The sequence below is a fragment of the Coregonus lavaretus genome (genome assembly GCF_964263955.1).
Source record: "Coregonus lavaretus genome assembly, chromosome: 1".
Lineage (NCBI taxonomy): Eukaryota > Metazoa > Chordata > Actinopteri > Salmoniformes > Salmonidae > Coregonus > Coregonus lavaretus.
In genome coordinates this window covers 22,850,424-22,870,490 of record NC_139988.1, presented here as the reverse complement: position 1 = coordinate 22,870,490, position 20,067 = coordinate 22,850,424, and the positions used below count along the sequence as shown (strand labels likewise).

At 44.4% G+C, this 20,067-nt stretch overlaps 1 protein-coding gene across 1 annotated transcript in view; it reads left to right on the top strand.

Moving 5' to 3' along the window:
- The window catches only part of ankfn1a (ankyrin repeat and fibronectin type III domain containing 1a), a gene marked incomplete at both ends in the record, with an annotated part of 193,056 nt that overhangs the window by 72,111 nt on the left and 100,878 nt on the right, over positions 1-20,067 (top strand). Inside the window, 2 exons of the mRNA XM_084158389.1 lie at positions 4,853-4,975; positions 13,203-13,433. Coding sequence (XP_084014515.1) covers positions 4,853-4,975; positions 13,203-13,433 — 354 coding nt within the window. The remainder of the gene's footprint in view (positions 1-4,852; positions 4,976-13,202; positions 13,434-20,067) is intronic.

Genomic DNA, 20,067 nt, shown 5'->3' with positions numbered 1-20,067 from the left:
TGCCTGCATGTGTATGTTGTTTGTGTGTGTGTGTGTGTGTACCTCCCTATCTCTGTGTGTGTGTGTGTGTTGTGCGGGTTGAGTCAACCCGCAGTCCCCGGATGGCAGGCAGGTTGAATAAAGATAAAACAATACCTTATTATTGTACTCACCAAATGCTTTTGGGAGAACGGGCAGAAAAAGTATCCACGGAGGACAATGTCGGAGTTTAATTCAACAAGCTGCGAAATGTGAGTCGAAAATAAAGAGGAGGGAGGGCCAGAAGAGTTATGTTTTGGAAAATATTTGGTGAAGTGGTAAAAGAGGATGATAGCAGTGCCGGCTATGTTATATGTGATGATTGTGAGGCGCTATACAAATTTGACTGTCACAAGATGGGGACTTCAAGTAGGCCTATGGCACATCAAGGGAACAGTAGCTTACTGTTCAGATGGGTTAAATGGAAACTGAAATCTTTACACTGACTGTAGGTCTATAACCTCTCACATAGGCAAAATATGAACTCCTGCAGAATTAAGCATTTCTTGCAGTAAAATGATAAACCACATTTTGGCAAAATTTGGACTCTGGAACAGGAGTGGAGAAATATGCCCAGTTATATACAGTCTGTGGAGGTGCTATCTTTATCAGCATCATAAAAGCTGATAATATTTCAACCACATAAAATATGCATCTAAGCGAAACTAAAACCGTATAAAAAAAATGTTTTCACAGCTTTCTATTTCCTTAGAACTGGTCAAACTGATGTCATTTGGACATTATGCAAAGAAAATGTTTCCTGTTTTCTTTTTGTTATTGCATTTTATCCCAAGTCCCTAAATGTCTTCGCTCTGCAAAAGAAGCAGAGATGATAGAGAGAACTTTACCAATGTCATCTAGATTGAAGATTCTATCATTTTTACATTTTAGTCATTTAGCAGATGCTCTTATCCAGAGCGACTTACATGAGTGCATACATTTTCATACTGGCCCCCCGTGGGAAACCCACAACCCTGGCGTTGCAAGCACCATGCTCTACCAACTGAGCTACAGGGGACTTATGACATTATTCTTGTGAGCAAGGGTTTATGTAGTCTTCTAGGGCAACATGCAGTGGCTTGCGAAAGTATTCACCCCCCTTGGCATCTTTCCTATTTTGTTGCCTTACAACCTGGAATTAAAATTGATTTTTTGGGGGGGTTGTATCATTTGATTTACACAACATGCCTACCACTTTGAAGATGCAAAATATTTTTTGGGGTGAAACAAACAAGAAATAAGACAAAAAAACAGAACTTGAGCATGCAGAACTATTCACTCCCCCCCAAAGTCAATACTTTGTAGCGCCACTTTTTGCAGCAATTACAGCTGCAAGTCTCTTGGGGTATGTCTCTATAAGCTTGGCACATCTAGCCACTGGGATTTTTGCCCATTCTTCAAGGCAAAATTGCTCCAGCTCCTTCAAGTTGGATGGGTTCCGCTGGTGTACAGCAATCTTTAAGTCATACCACAGATTCTCAATCGGATTGAGGTCTGGGCTTTGACTAGGCCATTCCAAGACATTTAAATGTTTCCCCTTAAACCACTCGAGGGTTGCTTTAGCAGTATGCTTAGGGTCATTGTCCTGCTGGAAGGTGAACCTCCGTCCCAGTCTCAAATCTCTGGAAGTCTGAAACAGGTTTCCCTCAAGAATTTCCCTGTATTTAGCGCCATCCATCATTCTTTCAATTCTGACCAGTTTCCCAGTCCCTGCCGATGAAAAACATCCCCACAGCATGATGCTGCCACCACCATGCTTCACTGTGGGGATGGTGTTCTCGGGGTGATGAGAGGTGTTGGGTTTGCGCCAGACATAGCGTTTTCCTTGATGGCCAAAAAGCTCAATTTTAGTCTAATCTGACCAGAGTACCTTCTTCCATATGTTTGGGGAGTCTTCCACATGGCTTTTGGGGAACACCAAACGTGTTTGCTTATTTTTTTCTTCAAGCAATGGCTTTTTTCTGGCCACTCTTCCGTAAAGCACCCAACTCTGTGGAGTGTACAGCTTAAAGTGGTCCTATGGACAGATACTCCAATCTCCACTGTGGAGCTTTGCAGCTCCTTCAGGGTTATCTTTGGTCTCTTTGTTGCCTCTCTGATTAATGCCCTCCTTGCCTGGTCCGTGAGTTTTGGTGGGCGGCCCTCTCTTGGCAGGTTTGTTGTGGTGCAATTTCAGATATTTTTTTATAACCCAACCCTGATCTGTACTTCGCCACAACTTTGTCCCTGACCTGTTTGGAGAGCTCCTTGGTCTTCATGGTGCCGCTTGCTTGGTGGTGCCCCTTGCTTAGTGGTGTTGCAGACTCTGGGGCCTTTCAGAACAGGTGTATATATACTGAGATCATGTGAAAGATCATGTGACACTTAGATTGCACACAGGTGGACTTTATTTAACTAATTATGTGACTTCTGAAGGTAATTGGTTGCACCAGATCTTATTTAGGGGCTTCATAGCAAAGGGGGTGAATACATATGCACGTACCACTTTTCCGTTATGAATTTTTTTGAATTTTTTTAAACAAGTTATTTTTTCATTTCACTTCACCAATTTGGACTATTTTGTGTACATCCATTACATGAAATCCAAATAAAAATAAATGTAAATCACGGGCCTCAGATTTTCACTTTATCACATATAGTCGGGCGGTTATGGATGGGTTATTTGCAATTGCAGGTGGGTGTGGGTGAACAAACAACTGGTGTGTGTGTGTGTGCGTGTGCGTGTGCGTGTGTGACAGTGGGTCAGCAGGGTCGGTGATTTTCCATGGTCAGCTCAGGACCATAAAGATTAGCTAATGGTATAGTGCACACAGATGGTATAGTGTGTGTGTGTGCGTGTGTTTGTGAGACAGGGACAAGAGCAGGACCTGACTATAACCAGCCTCCTGGGTACTGACACACAGACAGCTAGACAGGCCTTTTCTGCCTGGGAGTAAACCTGCTGATGGGAAAGGAATAGAAAACCCTTTAAATCCCTTTAGCGTCATTAAATGTATTACAGGAAAAACAAGGAGAAGAGTGACATTAAAATGTTGAATATTATTTGACATTGAATGTATTTGCGTTTAAACATTTTTGGGGGACATTTCTCTTTTGCTTTCTTTCGAACCTATACGGTCTGTTTTTTTTACACACACGCATACACACACACACACACACACACACACACACACACACACACACACACACACACACACACACACACTATCTCTCTGCAGGTAACCCTGTTTCAGCAGATATGAGTGAGCGAACAACAGCTCCTCTCCCTCTCCTCTTATGTCCTCTCCCGCTCCACCTCTCCCTCTCCTCCTCTCCCTCTCCTCTCCTCACCTCTCCCTCTCCTCTTATCTCCTCTCCCTCTCCTCTTATCTCCTCACCCTCTCCTCCTCTCCCTCTCCTCCTCTCCCTCTCCTCTTATCTCCTCACCCTCTCCTCCTCTCCCTCTCCTCCTCTCCCTCTCCTCTTATCTCCTCTCCCTCTCCTCTTCCTTTCATCTCCTCTCCCTTGTTCTCTCTCCCTCTCATCTCCTCTCCTTCTCTCTCTCCTCTCCCTCTCCTATCCTCTTCTCTCCCTCTCTCTCTCTCCTCTCCCTCTCATCTATCTTCCTCTCTCTCCCCTCTATCTCTTCTCCCTTTCCCTCTCCATCACATATATGTTCCCCTTCCCCCACTCCCCCACTCCCCCTCCACACATCTCTCTGCTTCTCCCCCTTTTAATAATAGGTCAGCCCCACTCCTCCCCTCTCATCTCTTCATCTCTCTCTCCATCTCCCCCTCTGACAATATGTCATCCCCCTCCTCCTCTCCCTTTCTGTTAAGCAACCCCAGGGTTTTTTTGTTCAGTACAGTGTGTGTAACAGCTGCCAACAGTGTGTGTGCGTGTGTGTGCTCGCCCAGCATCCCTCCGCTCATCTCTAGGCACCCACTCTCCCTGTGTGCTCAGCGTTCACCTCCCCAACCCCCCTCTCACATCTTCCTCTATCTCTCGCTATCTCTCTCTCTCTCTCTCTCTCTCTCTCTCTCTCTCTCTCTCTCTCTCTCTCTCTCTCTCTCTCTCTCTCTCTCTCTCTCTCTCTCTCCCTTTCTCTTGCTTTCCCTGCTCCCTTCAATGCGCTCCTCTGTGTTTGTGTGTGTGTGTGTGTGGGTGTTGCGCACGGGTTTGTGTGTGCAGCTGAAGTGAAATGCGCTTGCTTACACAGAGCTGTGTTGAACAGGTGCTCAGTGCTATCAGCATAACTAGCCAGAGAGGAATACAGAGACAAGCTCCAGAGTAGGATCCAGACAGGGGCTACGCTGCTCTGAAACTGACCCAGGATAGGGCATCTCTCTCCGGATACACTTGTCAGAGAGAGCCCCTTGGAGAATAAAGCTCTTGAACTGGGTTTACTTGCTTGACAGAACGTGGAGATCCAGAGAGGGACTACACTGGCCAGGGAGCTACCCATGATTGAAGCTTCCGAGGTGTGATAATCTGCCCTGCTTGGCAGAGTTTCCTGGCGGTTTCAGAACGGGATGGACTAAGATTTATTTAGAACTCTGGATGTGCTCCAGAGAGGGACTCAGTGTGACTGATCCAGCCAGGAGAGAGCTTCAGATCTGGGCGACACTTACCTTAGTGACACCCGGCATTCCTTAGAGCTCAGAGAGAGAGAGAAAGACCTACTGTACTCTCCTCTCTTTCTCTGTGAGATAGAGAGACAGTGAGAGATTTACCTTGATGTGACTTTTGCTTCTCATCTGGATTTAACCTCTCCCTCAAGGTTCCCATTCAGGACTGACCTCCATCTCCCTCCTCTCCTACTCTCGTCTCCCCCCTCTCCCCCTCTCCTCTGCAGCTCAGAGAGTAAGTTATCTCGCCTGGCTCAGAGGTTGAACCAGAGACCGGGGGATGCTCTGATAAAGGACTTCAGACAGTTGCTCTACACGGGCTCACCAAGCACCTCTCACAGCCTGGACAGGTACGACTGCTAAGCCCACCACACACACACACATACATGCAGGTGAACACACACATACACAAAGCACAGATGTAAGTACACACACACGTGCAGAATACCACACACGCGAAGATGCATAGGCGCATGCACCGACACATATGCAAATGTAGGCGCACACACACACACACACACACACAGATTATACACTACATCAGTATGTGTGGGGTCAGTATACGTCTGCTGTGCTGCCTGCTGATAATTGATCTGTTGAACTTGGTGGGTGAGAGATGTAGGCTAGATAGAGGGGTGGGTCATTAATGTACACTGTATGACTGCTGCTTCAGCATTCCTGGCTGTTAGAAGGAATATACTGTTGTACTGTATAGTTACTTTTTTGGTTTCGCACATACAGTATCGATTGAAGCTGAAGATGTCCTCATATTCCCCCCTCCCCCCTTCTCTCTCTCTCTTGTTCTCTCTCCTTCCATCTTCTGTGTGCAGAAACAGATTACACTGACTTGACTCCTGTTGCTGTGACTGTAATTTCTCTCCATCTTTATGTTCCTGTCTTTCTCAATCTGTTATCACTCTCTTTTTCCCCCAATCTTTCTCTCTCCCTCTCTCTCTGTCTCGCTCTATCTCTCTACTCTCTCTCATTCTCTCTCCTTCTGTCTTCTGTGCGCAGAAACAGATTAGACTGACTTGACTCCTGTTGCTGGTACTGTAATTTCTCTCTCCATCTTGTTGTTCATGTCTTTCTCAAAATTCCCCCATTCTTTCTCTCTCTCTCTCTCTCGTTCTCTCTCTTTCTCTTCATCTCTCTCTCCCTTATTCCTCTGTGTGTAATGTATGTGTTTCAGTAGACTGTTCTTGACACTGCACTTGTACGTGTCTGTGGGTTGCTACCTGATCAAGTCCTGTAGGCTCTTTAGTTAGCAATGTTCTGTTTAGTTGTTCCATTTGAGGCAGAATCAGCATGTTTTTCTTTGTGGGAGTGATTGAATAATGATGTCGGAGCACAGCTGAATAGACTACTCTTACTTGCGTTCTAAATAGTAGGCTGATTGGGTATGCGAAAAAAGAAAGTTTTATAGTATGTGAAATTTCCAAAATTGAGTATACTTTAAATGCCAGGATGTCATACTAATTTCTGCTTTTCATCTAGTAGAATTTGCTGCACACTGTTGAGGTTAAATAAGGATTGGAGGGTGAATGGGCAAGACAAAATATTTAAGTGCCTTTGAACAGGGTATGGTAGTAGGTGCCAGGCGCACTGGTTTGAGTGTGTCAAGAACTTTGTAGCTCAGTTGGCGCTTGCAATGCCAGGGTTGTGGGTTCGTTTCCCACGAGGGGCCAGTATGAAAAATGTATGCACTCACTAACTCTAAGTCGCTCTGGATAAGAGCGTCTGCTAAATTACTAAAATGTAAATGTAAAAACTGCAACGATGCTGGGTTTTTCACGCTCAATAGTTTCCTGTGTGTATCAAGAATGGTCCACCACCCAAAGGATATCCAGCCAACTTGACACAACTGTGGGAAGCATTGGAGTCAACATGGGCCAGTAGAGTCCACTCCCCAAGGCTGTTCTGCGGGCAAAAGGGGGTGTTTTGTAAATGTTTTGTAAACTCAGTGTATACACTACATAGCCAAAAGTGTGTGGACACCCCTTCAAATTAGTGGATTCTGCTATTTCAGCCACACCTGTTGCTGACAGGTGTATAAAATCGAGCACACCGCCATGCAATCTCCATAGAGAAACATTGGCAGTAAAATGGCCCGTACTGAAGAGCTCAGTGACTTTTAACGTGGCACCATCATAGGATGCCACCTTTCCAACAGGTCAGTCACATTTCTGCCCTGCTAGAGCTGCCCCGGTCAACTGTAAGTGCTGTTATTGTGAAGTAGAAATGTCTAGGCTCAGCCACGAAGTGGTAGGCCACACAAGCTCACAGAATGGGACTGCTGAGTGCTGAAGCGTGTAGCGCGTAAAAATCATCTGTCCTCGGTTGCAACACTCACTACCGAGTTCCAAACTGCCTCTGGAAGCAACGTCAGCACTGTTCATCGGGAGCTTCATGAAATAGGTTTCCATGGCAGAGCAGCTGCACACAAGCCTAAGATCACCATGCGCAATGCCATGAATCGGCTGGAGTGGTGTAAAGTTCGCCGCCATTGGACTCTGGAGCAGTGGAAACGTGTTCTCTGGAGTGATGAATCTCGCTTCACCATCTGGCAGTCTGACGGACGGATCTGGATTTGGCGGATGCCAGGAAAACACTACCTGCCCCAATGCATGGTGCCAACCGTAAAGTTTGATGGGGGAGGAATAATGGTCTGGGGCTGTTTTTCATGGTTCGGACTAGGCCCCTTAGTTCCAGTGAAGGGAAATCTTAACGCTACATCATACAATGACATTCTAGATGATGCTTTGCTTCCAACTTTGTGGCAACAGTTTGGGGAAGGCCCTTTCCTGTTTCAGCATGACAGTGCCCCCGTGCACAAAGCGAGGTCCATACAGAAATGGTTTGTCAAGATCGGTGCAGAAGAACTTGACTGGCCTGCACAGAGCCCTGACCTCAACCCCATCGAACACATTTGAGATGAATTGGAACCCCGACTGTAAGCCAGGCCTAATCACCCAACCTCAGTGCCCAATCTCACTAATGTTCTTGTTACTGAATGGAAGCAAGTCCTTCGCAGCAATGTTCTAACATCTAGTGGAAAGCCTTCCCAGAAGAGTGGAGGCTGTTATAGCAGCAAAGGGGGGACCAACTCCATATTAATGCCCATGAATTTGGAATGAGATGTTAGACGAGCAGCTGTCCACATACCTTTGGCCATGTAGTGTATATACAGCTCTGGAAAAAATTAAGAGACCACTGCAAAATTATCAGTTTCTCTGGTTTTACTATTTATAGGTATGTGTTTGGGTAAAAATAACATTTTTGTTTTATTCTATAAACTACTGACAACATTTCTCCCAAATTCCAAATAAAAAGATTGTTATTTAGAGCATTTATTTGCAGAAAATGACAACTGGTCAAAATAACAAAAAAGATGCAGTGTTGTCAGACCTCGAATAATGCAAAGAAAATAAGTTCATGTTCATTTTTAAACAACACAATACTAATGTTTTAACTTAGGAAGAGTTCAGAAATCAATATTTGGTAGAATAACCCTGATTTTCAATCACAGCTTTCATGCGTCTTGGCATGCTCTCCACCAGTCTTTCACATTGATGTTGGGTGACTTTATGCCACTCCTGGCGCAAACAATCAAGCAGCTCGGCTTTGTTTGAAGGCTTGTGACCATCCATCTTCCTCTTGATCACATTCCAGAAGTTTTCAATGGGGTTCAGGTCTGGAGATTGGGCTGGCCATGACAGGGTCTTGATCTTGTGGTCCTCCATCCACACCTTGATTGACCTGGCTGTGTGGCATGTCCTGCTGGAAAAACCAATCCTCAGAGTTGGGGAACAATGTCAGAGCAAAAGGAAGCTAGTTTTCTTCCAGGACAACCTTGTATGTTGCTTGATTCATGCGTCCTTCACAAAGACAAATCTGCCTGATTCCAGCCTTGCTGAAGCACCCCCAGATCATCACCGATCCTCCACCAAATTTCACAGTGGGTGTGAGACAATGTTGCTTGTAGTCCTCTCCAGGTCTCCGTCTAACCATTAGACGACCAGGCATTGGGCAAAGCTGAAAATTGGACTCATCAGAGAAGATGACCTTACTCCAGTCCTCTACGGTCTAATCCTTAAGGTATTTTGGAAACCTCAGCCTGGCTCTTCTTTGCTTCTCATTGATGAAGGGCTTTTTTCTAGCTTTGCACGACTTCAGCCCTGCCCCTAGGAGCCTGTTTCGAACAGTCCTCGCTGTACACTTCACCCCAGCTGCCGTTTGCCATTCTTTTTGTAGGTCACTTGATGTCATCCTACGGTTGTTGAGTGACATTCAAATGAGTTGGCGGTCATCCCGGTCAGTAGAGAGTCGTTTTCGCCCTCTGCCAGTCTGTAGCTTTGTTGTCCCCAATGTCTGCTGCTTGACCATGTTCTTATGAACCGCCGTCTTTTAAATGTTAAGGATGGAAGCAACCTGACGCTCACTGTATCCCTCTGCCAGTAAAGCCAGAATTGAACCCTTCTTTTCCTCACTCAAAACTTTCCTTTTCAACTCTTTTGGCATGGTCAATAGTTTTTTTTAATTAATATTACTTTTGAGGTACTATTAGCACTGGTTTTGCCATCCAGCTGGTCCTATTGCAAGAGGATAGTGATGACCACAGCAGTGGTTTTTATACTTTTCCTTGTTAAATAAGATTTGGTTCATGTGATCACCTAATCAGTACCGAATTCAGTAGAATGAGGTGTGCCTGTGTTGGAATTCAACAGACACTGGAATGGAATGGCTGTCATACATGTAGAGATGCTGATTTAAGAAAAATTTGCAGTGGTCTCTTAATTTTTTCCACAGCTGTATATAGTATATACAGTGCATTCAGACCCCTTCCCCTTTTCCACATTTCGTTACGTTAGTCTTATTCTAAAATTGATGAAATTATTATTTTTTCTCATCAATCTACACACAATACCCTTTAATGACAGTGAAAACAGGTTTTTAGACATTTTTGCAACTTACAGAAATATCTTATTTGCATAAGTATTTTGACCCTTTGCTATGAGACAGGATTGTGTCGAGGCACAGATCTGGGGAAGGGTACCAATTTTATTTTTTTCAGCATTGAAGGTCCCCAAGAACACAGTGGCCTCCATCATTCTTAAATGGAAGAAGTTTGGAACCACCAAGACTCTTCCTAGAGCTGGCTGCCCGGCCAAACTGAGCAATCGGAGGAGAAGGGCCTTGGTCAGCTAGGTGACCAAGAACCCGATGGTCACTCTGACAGAGCTCCAGAGTTCCTCAGTGGAGATGGGAGAACCTTCCAGAAGGACAACCATCACTGCAGCACTCCACCAATCAGGCCTTTATGGTAGAGTGGCCAGACAGAAGCCACTCCTCAATAAAAGGCCGTGACAGCCCACTTGGAGTTTGCCAAAAGGCACCTAAAGGACTCTCAGACCATGAGAAACAAGATTCTCTGGTCTGATGAAACCAATATTGAACTCTTTGGCCTTAATGCCAAGCGTCACGTCTGGAAGAAACCTGGCACCATCCCTACGGTGAAGCATAGTAGAGGCATCACCATGCTGTGGGGATGTGTTTCAGTGGCAGGGACTGGGAGACTAGTCAGGATCGAGGGAAAGATGAATGGAGCAAAGTACAGAGAGGTCCTTGATGAAAACCTGCTCCAGAGCGCTCAGGACCTCAGACTGGGGCGAAGGTTCACCTTCCGACAGGACAACAACCCTAAGCACACAGCCAAGACAACGTAGGAGTGGCTTCGGGACAGGTCTCTGAATGTCCTTGAGTGGCCCATCCAGAGCCCGTACTTGAACCCGATCGAACATCTCTGGAGAGACCTGAAAATAGCTGTGCAGCGACGCTCCCCATCCAACCTGACAGCTTGAGAGGATCTGCAGAGAAGACTGGGTGAAGCTCCCCAAACACAGGTGTGCCAACTTGTAGCGTCATACCCAAGAAGAGTCGAGGCTGTAATCGCTGCCAAAGGTGCTTCAACATTGTACATAATAAAGGGTCTGAATACTTATGTAAATGTTATATTTCCGTTTTTTTTTAATACATTTGCAAACATTTCAAAAATCCTGTTTTTGCTTTGTCATTATGTGGTATTGTGTGTAGATTGATGAGGGGGGGACAATTTAATCAATTTTAGAATAATGCTGTAACGTAACAAAATGTGTAAAAAGTCAAGGGGACTGAATATTTTCAGAATGCACTGAACAAAAATATAAACGCAACATGCAACAATTTCAACGATTTTACTGAGTTACAGTTCATGTAAGGAAATCAGGCAATTGAAATAAATTCATTAGGCCCACCCACTTGGGAGACTGGCCCATCCACTGGGGAGCAAGGCCCAGCCAATCAGAATGAGTTTTTTCCCCACAAAAAGGTTTTATTACAGACATAAATACTCCTCAGTTTCATCAGCTGTCCACGTTGCTGGTGTCAGATGATCCCGCAGGTGAAAAAGCCGGATGTGCTGGGCTGGAGTGGTTACACAGACGTACTCCAAAATTCTCTAAAACGACGTTGGAGGCAGCATATGGTAGAGAAATTAACATTCAATTATCTGGCAACAGCTCTGGTGGACATTGCTGCAGTCAGCATGTAAATTGCACGGTCCCTCAAAACTTGAGACATCTGTGGCATTGTGTGACAGAACTGCACATATTAGATTGGCCTTTTATTGTCCGCAGCACAAGGTGCACCTGTGTAATGATCATGCTGTTTAATCAGCTTCTTGATATGCCACACCTGTCAGCTGGATGGATTATCTTGGCAAATGAGAAATGCTCACTAACAGGGATGTAAACAAATTTGTGCTGAAGATTTGAGAGAAATAAGCTTTATGTGCGTATGGAACATTTCTGGGATCTTTTATTTCAGCTCATGAAATCTCTCTCTCTCTGTTTATCTCTCTGTTTTGTCTCTCTCTCTCTCTCTCTCTCTCCATTTGTCTTTATTTCTCTCTTTCTCTCTTCTTATCCACTCTTTCTTTCTCTCCATCCCTATTTACCTCACTACTTCTCCCTTCCTCTTCCTCCCTCACTCCCAGCCTATGATTCGTCCCTTCAACCAATTTTATCAGCTCATATCCATAGTTATTATGGTGAAGAGGGAGAGGCCATTGTACCAGCCTGCTGCTATTTGAGACCCAGTAGATAGAGCTAGAGGTAGATGTGAAGGACTACTCATTGTGTTGGACATCACTGTTCCAGCGACCTTTCAATAGATAAATGGAGAGATGACGCAACCGTTAAATTCACACACCCCTGAAAGGACAGACGTGACGGTTCTGTGGTCGGTCGTGAGTGTGCGGCAGTGTATGTGTGTGAGCATGAAAGAGTGCTAATTGTGGATATTTTAGTTCACTCGCCTCAATTAGTGGGGACACACACATAGGCACACACATGCTCAGACACGCAAGCACATGCACACGCACGCACGCACACACACACAAACACACACACACACTTACACACTTTCCCCTGCAGTGCCACTAATTGGTCATGTGATAGGTTCCATATCTGTGCCCACAGTCCCTGGTGTAATATTTGATGATATTTGATGATATTTTAATGACATTCAGGCTCGGCATGACATTTGGTTATTTCTTCAACATGTTCAATATGGACCCTCACTTGCACACTTAAACTAATTGTCAGCCAATTAATCAATCACTCTGTCAATTAATCAATCTCGCTTTATTCAAGAAATGTATTTATAAGATAAACTAATTGGTCCTGGAAATTATAGTGAGCATTCATCTTTACTTAACATATACTCTCGAGAATCATAAAGGACAAAAAATAAACCATCTTTAGAAGCATTTGTTTTTTATTATTTCTATTCTGTGCCCAATTAGTGGCAGAATATCAGAATTGGGCTGCCTGTGTAAACGCAGCCATTCTATCGGAAAACTTAAGTATGTTTTTATTCAAGCATCACATCCCTCTGTAGCTATGTGAATGATAATTATGTTTTGGCAGAGGAAAAATTATGATGGTTGTCGTCTCGCTAGCCTGTCTTCTGTGACAGTGAATAGATAATGAATAGAGGAACACTAGAATGTTTCTTTTTCATGTATGGTTTCTGAAGAGCGCTCCACTTAACTGAGCCCTCTCACGGCTGAATGTCGAGGTTTGAAAGTCAGTTTCTTATTGGTCTATTAACTAATTTATCGTATGGTGATGACACCATGGGAGGCCAAAAGTCCATCCTACCAAAACACGCTGAAATTTCAGGCGGTCTTTTCAAACAGCTCTTACACTAAAAGGGCATTATAATAGTATTCACAATTTCACGGTATAATTCCAACCTCATAGTGTGATTGCAGTGGTCCTTTAATAGTCATTTTAACTTACACCAGATATGAAGAGTGCCTTGGTATTTTTTCTAATATATTTTCCTCCCATCCTTTTGGAACTTCTATTCTGTCAGAATGATTCAACAAGTCCAGAACCTGAAACTCATCCATTTTCAAACTCATCCATTTGTACTGTCTTCATTGTTGGCCAATGTATAATTGGGTAGAAATGTAGACGATTACTGTCCTCAACAGAAATTGGTCTTGCACATTCAAATGACTTTTCTCTTCCTTAGGAACTTCTATTCTGTCAGCATGACTCAACAGATGCAGAACCTGCAGCTGTCCCAAACCAGGAAGTGCTCGGGAGGCCCCGCCTCTCCCAGCGCCGCTAAGCGCCTGTACAGGAACCTATCAGAGAAGCTCAAAGGAGGCCACTCCTCCTTCGAGGATGCCTACTTCTTCGGCCGTGGAGACCGCCACGGTCATCGCAAGGGCTCGGTGAGTTGGGGATTGTGTGTGTGTGTGTGTGCGTGCCATATTTGTGTGCGTGTGTTTGCGTGGGATTTTGTGTGAATGGGTGAGCATCTGTCTGGGACTGTTATGTGTCATCATCTTACATCAGATCAAATGATACCAGCCAGCCCAGGTCAAAGTGTCCAGGAGGACTATACTGTGACCTACTACACTCTTAGATGTAAAGGAACCTGGAAGAACCTTTATGGAGTTCTAAAAATTGCCCATAGGGGGAACCTTTCCAGTTCAAAAATATTTATGCATATTGCATATTGTAATACAATATTAATAATATTAACATTGCTGATTACATATAGTAATAAAGTGCTAACTATTCCAACTTTGGGATTTGCATAGGCTTTTGATTAACTCATACATCTCTGTCAGCCTCATTGATGTTACAAAACTGTCCGTTTTCAACCTTAACATGTGTTGACCATACAACAGAATAGATTAACAGGAATTACATTTACTCCCACAGTTGGCCTAAAAATATATATCTGAAAGCCAGGCCCCTACTAAGCCACGCCTCCAGTCCAGGGTTCCTCCAGGAACCCTTTGCTACATTGAAACATTCTTCCAAGATTCCTCCAAGAATTGCTCAACTAAACAAAGGTGCAAATATGAACTATTGACTAGCAATGGTTCCTTGAGGAACTCCAGGGGTTCCTTGAGTGTAGAGTCACCCCATCAGTCTTCAGACAGTGACTGGCTAGGCTTGAGGTCTCTCTGTGTATCTGGGACACTGGACACTGGGTTTAGACAGTGACTGGCTAGGGTGGAGGTCTCTCTGTGTGTCTGGGACACTGGACACTGGGTTTAGACAGTGACTGGCTAGGCTGGAGGTCTCTCTGTGTATCTGGGACACTGGACACTGGGTTTAGACAGTGACTGGCTAGGCTGGAGGTCTCTCTGTGTGTCTCGGACACTGGACACTGGGTTTAGACAGTGACTGGCTAGGGTGGAGGTCTCTCTGTGTGTCTGGGACACTGGGTTCAGACAGTGACTGGCTAGGCTGGAGGTCTCTCTGTGTATCTGGGACACTGGACACTGGGTTTAGACAGTGACTGGCTAGGCTGGAGGTCTCTCTGTGTGTCTCGGACACTGGACACTGGGTTTAGACAGTGACTGGCTAGGGTGGAGGTCTCTCTGTGTGTCTGGGACACTGGGTTCAGACAGTGACTGGCTAGGCTGGAGGTCTCTCTGTGTGTCTCGGACACTGGACACTGGGTTTAGACAGTGACTGGCTAGGGTGGAGGTCTCTGTGTGTCTCGGACACTGGACACTGGGTTTAGACAGTGACTGGCTAGGCTGGAGGTCTCTCTGTGTGTCTCGGACACTGGACACTGGGTTTAGACAGTGACTGGCTAGGGTGGAGGTCTCTCTGTGTGTCTGGGACACTGGGTTCAGACAGTGACTGGCTAGGCTGGAGGTCTCTCTGTGTGTCTCGGACACTGGACTCTGGGTTCAGACAGTGACTGGCTAGGCTGGAGGTCTCTCTGTGTGTCTCTGGGACACTAGGAGCAATACAGATTGGGTTGGTGTGTATTGTCCCATTTCCTGAAATTGGGTTATAATCTCTTTAGAACAGTGGGCAGCCCATAGAATTAGGAATTAGAATATGAGTAATTTAATAGGATCACTATGGGGCAGCCCCTCTGATTGTAAGCCCAAGAGTAGAGGAGACCGAGAGGCACAGAATACAACAAGGCTGCTTCCATAATGGCCCCCGGAGATGATTTCCTTCAGTGTCCTTCAGAATGTGCCATTTATCTCTCTTGTACCATCATTTCTCCCTATTGACTCCTTTATTTTTTCTCTTTCTCTTCTCTCTTTCTCTTTCTTTCCCTCTCTCTCTCTCTCTCTCTCTCTCTCTCTCTCTCTCTCTCTTTCTCTTTCTCTTTCTCTTTCTCTTTCTCTTTCTCTTTCTCTTTCTGTATCTCTGTCTCTCTCTCTCTGTCAGGATGTGTGTGTGTGTGTGTGTGTGTGTGTGTGTGTGTGTGTGTGTGTGAACAGAAGCCAAGCGTGAGTTGGCTTGGAGGTGTGGTTTTATGTGTTTCTTGGGTGTGTCCTTGCCACCACTAAAACACACCCATCTGTCAGAACATTGCCCGTAGCTATTTCCCCCCACTCTATCACGACAAACAAACCTCCAGGCAGATGTGTGGTGAGATGCCGGAGGAAACTTTGAATAGGTCAGTAGCCTTCAGAGTAATATGAGAAGAAGGCAATTGCTGAATTTATATAGATATTCTAAACTAAGTGTTTTGATAACTTTCAAATGTAGTAAAAGGCCCATGTAGAATAAACAACCCTTTACATAATACCATAGAAGATTTGCTCTGCTAATATAACAATGTGCACCTTTCACCTTTCATTGTTATTCCCAGCCGATACAGATACTGTTCCTTTCAGCATTTTTTCTGGTGGGAATGGGGCTACTTTGGCAAACATGTCAGAGTGGTCATACGTTCCTGTGTGGTGTCCCATATACAACAGGAGATCCCTGATCTTGGTGCAGAATACATAGGGTTTCTCCCTCCCCATATTGACTGATACCATTCAATTCATGTGCTGACTCCATACATGTTTCGGTGAACACATACACACATACAGTGGGGGAAAAAAGTATTTAGTCAGCCACCAATTGTGCAAGTTCTCCCACTTAAAAAGATGAGAGAGGCCTGTAATTTTCATCATAGGTACACATCAACTATGACAGACAAAATGAAAATTAAGAAAATCCAGAAAATCACATTGTAGGATTTTCTATGAATTTATTTGCAAATTATGGTGGAAAATAAGTATTTGGTCAATAACAAAAGTTTCTCAATACTTTGTTATATACCCTTTGTTGGCAATGACACAGGTCAAACGTTTTCTGTAAGTCTTCACAAGGTTTTCACACACTGTTGCTGGTATTTTGGCCCATTCCTCCATGCAGATCTCCACTAGAGCAGTGATGTTTTGGGGCTGTCGCTGGGCAACACAGACTTTCAACTCCCTCCAAAGATTTTCTATGGGGTTGAGATCTGGAGACTGGCTAGGCCACCCCAGGACCTTGAAATGCTTCTTACGAAGCCACTCCTTCGTTGCCCGGGCGGTGTGTTTGGGATCATTGTCATGCTGAAAGACCCAGCCACGTTTCATCTTCAATGCCCTTGCTGATGGAAGGAGGTTTTCACTCAAAATCTCACGATACATGGCCCCATTCATTCTTTCCTTTACACGGATCAGTCGTCCTGGTCCCTTTGCAGAAAAACAGCCCCAAAGCATGATGTTTCCACCCCCATGCTTCACAGTAGGTATGGTGTTCTTTGGATGCAACTCAGCATTCTTTGTCCTCCAAACACGACGAGTTGAGTTTTTACCAAAAAATTCTATTTTGGTTTCATCTGACCATATGACATTCTCCCAATCCTCTTCTGGATCATCCAAATGCACTCTAGCAAACTTCAGACGGGCCTGGACATGTACTGGCTTAAGCAGGGGGACACGTCTGGCACTGCAGGATTTGAGTCCCTGGCGGCGTAGTGTGTTACTGATGGTAGGCTTTGTTACTTTGGTCCCAGCTCTCTGCAGGTCATTCACTAGGTCCCCCCGTGTGGTTCTGGGATTCTTGCTCACCGTTCTTGTGATCATTTTGACCCCACGGGGTGAGATCTTGCGTGGAGCCCCAGATCGAGGGAGATTATCAGTGGTCTTGTATGTCTTCCATTTCCTAATAATTGCTCCCACAGTTGATTTCTTCAAACCAAGCTGCTTACCTATTGCAGATTCAGTCTTCCCAGCCTGGTGCAGGTCTACAATTTTGTTTCTGGTGTCCTTTGACAGCTCTTTGGTCTTGGCCATAGTGGAGTTTGGAGTGTGACTGTTTGAGGTTGTGGACAGGTGTCTTTTATACTGATAACAAGTTCAACCAGGTGCCATTAATACAGGTAACGAGTGGAGGACAGAGGAGCCTCTTAAAGAAGAAGTTACAGGTCTGTGAGAGCCAGAAATCTTGCTTGTTTGTAGGTGACCAAATACTTATTTTCTACCATAATTTGCAAATAAATTCATTAAAGATCCTACAATGTGATTTTCTGGATTTTTTTTGCTCAATTTGTCTGTCATAGTTGACGTGTACCTATGATGAAAATTACAGGCCTCTCTCATCTTTTTCAGTGGGAGAACTTGCACAATTGGTGGCTGACTAAATACTTTTTTCCCCCCACTGTAGTCACTGTTCTATTACCAATGGAAGTTAGTTAGAATAGTTCATATCTGACACACAAACAGTACTATGTTGAAGTTTGAAGAGGTCAGATAAAACCTACCCAATTATGGTCTCCCCGTCAAATGTCAGAGGCTGGCGTCTGCCAAAAGCATCTACAGTCCTGTCCATCTGTAGAAATAGGCAGAGTTGAGGCAGAGTTCATCAGTGACGCATGTAATGAAAAGGGTGTTGCAAATACTGGACATTTCTGCTGTACTATATTATAGGTAAATACCTTCAGTCCCACATTGTGGATGTGTTGAGTGCCAGGTCTCTCTCCATTCAGAGACGTCAGTATCAAGCCTGTCTGTCGGTCAGGACTCCATCACATCACCTTGCAAGTCTCCCAGTGCTGACTCCATAGATGCATCTGTGAACACAGTCACTGTTCTATTACAAATGGCAGTTAGGATAGGTGATATCTGACAAACAAACATAATGTATACTATGTTGAAGTTTGAACAGGTCAGACTAAACCTACCTAATTCTGGTCTCCCCATCAACGGAGACAGGCAAGAGGTGAGGCTGGAGGTAAATTCTTTGCCAGCCCCCCGTTGATGGACATGGCAGCGTAGATCAGCTCCTGGCCCCTCATCAAAGATACTTGTCGGTCACACACAGAGCACTGATTACGTTATCAATTTTGGTTATGATTAGCATGGTGGAACCAACTTGATCGCCGCATTCACCTTTCTATTTCCCTTCAGATATCATGATGCTGAGGGTCCCCTTGCTGGTGTTCTCTATGTTGCATGTTCAGCTGCAAACTGGACATCTCTCCAACAACAGTGCCGCTGTTTCCCCACCTGTTAAATGTAGATTTGCGCCTAAATAGTAATCCAAGCCATTTGGATCTACAGTGTCCACAGATCAATTTATAAGCCAAAATGTCAGTCGGAATCGGTACCAGAACTACAGAAGTCCCCTATTACTGCTTCAGCACTTTCACTGCAATGCTACCTCCTTCTCTTCATCCCTTTTCTCTCACTTTCCTTCACCTTTCCTCTCTCTCTCTCTCTCTCTCTCTCTCTCTCTCTCTCTCTCTCTCTCTCTCTCTCTCTCTCTCTCTCTCTCTCTCTCTCTCTCTCTCTCTCTGTGTCTCTCTATCTCTCTCTCTCTCTCTCTCTCTCTCTCTCTCTCTCTCTCTCTGTGTCTCTCTCTCTCTGTGTGTCTCTATCTCTCTCTCTCTGTGTCTCTCTCTCTCTCTCTGTCTCTCTCTCTTTCTGTCTCTCTCTCTGTCTCTCTCTCTCTCTCTCTCTCTATGTGTCTCTCTCTCTATGTGTGTCTCTCTCTCTCCAATCAAATGATAGCAACAAAAACACGTCTGGTCTGGTGAATGATCATGGTAGGAAGAAGTAATCAACAGTTTTTCATTATTTTGACCTCCCCACATTATAATTGGAAGATGAAGTGTAAACTCCAACATAGCCTATTATCTATAAAAGGTATGGTATCTCCAAACACATTTTCGCTAAGAGCAGCTGTTTAGCTGGATAGAGGTTAGCGATGTGTTGTCACGAAAGCTTACCAGCATGATATCCAATTCGCGGGTGCTTTTTCAAAGCCTATGTCAGATACTCCAGTGAGTGTAATTGGCTCCAATTAGTGTAATTTGTTCAAAAATAGGAGTTCAGAAATAGTTGAGATAATTAGAAATAAGATATTCTCATTTTTTCTACTGTAGGTATGTAATTAAAAATTCGTTTATTCTGTTAGTGATATTGATTTTAAAAATCTCCGCGGACCCCGGTTGAATACTCCTTAATGTTACAGCTTCAGCACTTTCACTGCAGTTTTACCTCCTTCTCTCACTTTCTCACTCTCCTTTGCCTCTCTCTCATGTACCGTCGCCATGTCACCTCTCCTCTCTATGGTCCAATTATCACACGTCAATTATCATACAGAAACTCCACTTAATGTTGTTGATTTGTCTGCCTTGGTTTCAGCAGTTCTTGAAAGTGTGTTTTTTTAATTTTTTTTAATTTTTTTTTTTTACCTTTATTTAACCAGGTAAGCCAGTTGAGAACAGGTTCTCATTTACAACTGCGACCTGGCCAAGATAAAGCAAAGTAGTGCAATAAAAAACAACACAGAGTTACATATGGGGTAAAAAACATAAAGTCAGAAATACAACAGAAAATATATATACAGTGTGTGCAAATGTAGCAAGTTATGGAGGTAAGGCAATAAATAGGCTATAGTGCAGAATAATTACAATAGTATTAACACTGGAATGCTAGATGTGCAAGAGATTATGTGCAAATAGAGATACTGGGGTGCAAAAGAGCAAAATAAATAACAATATAGGGATGAGGTAGTTGGGTGGGCTAATTTCAGTTGGGCTGTGTACAGGTGCAGTGATCGGTAAGGTGCTCTGACAACTGATG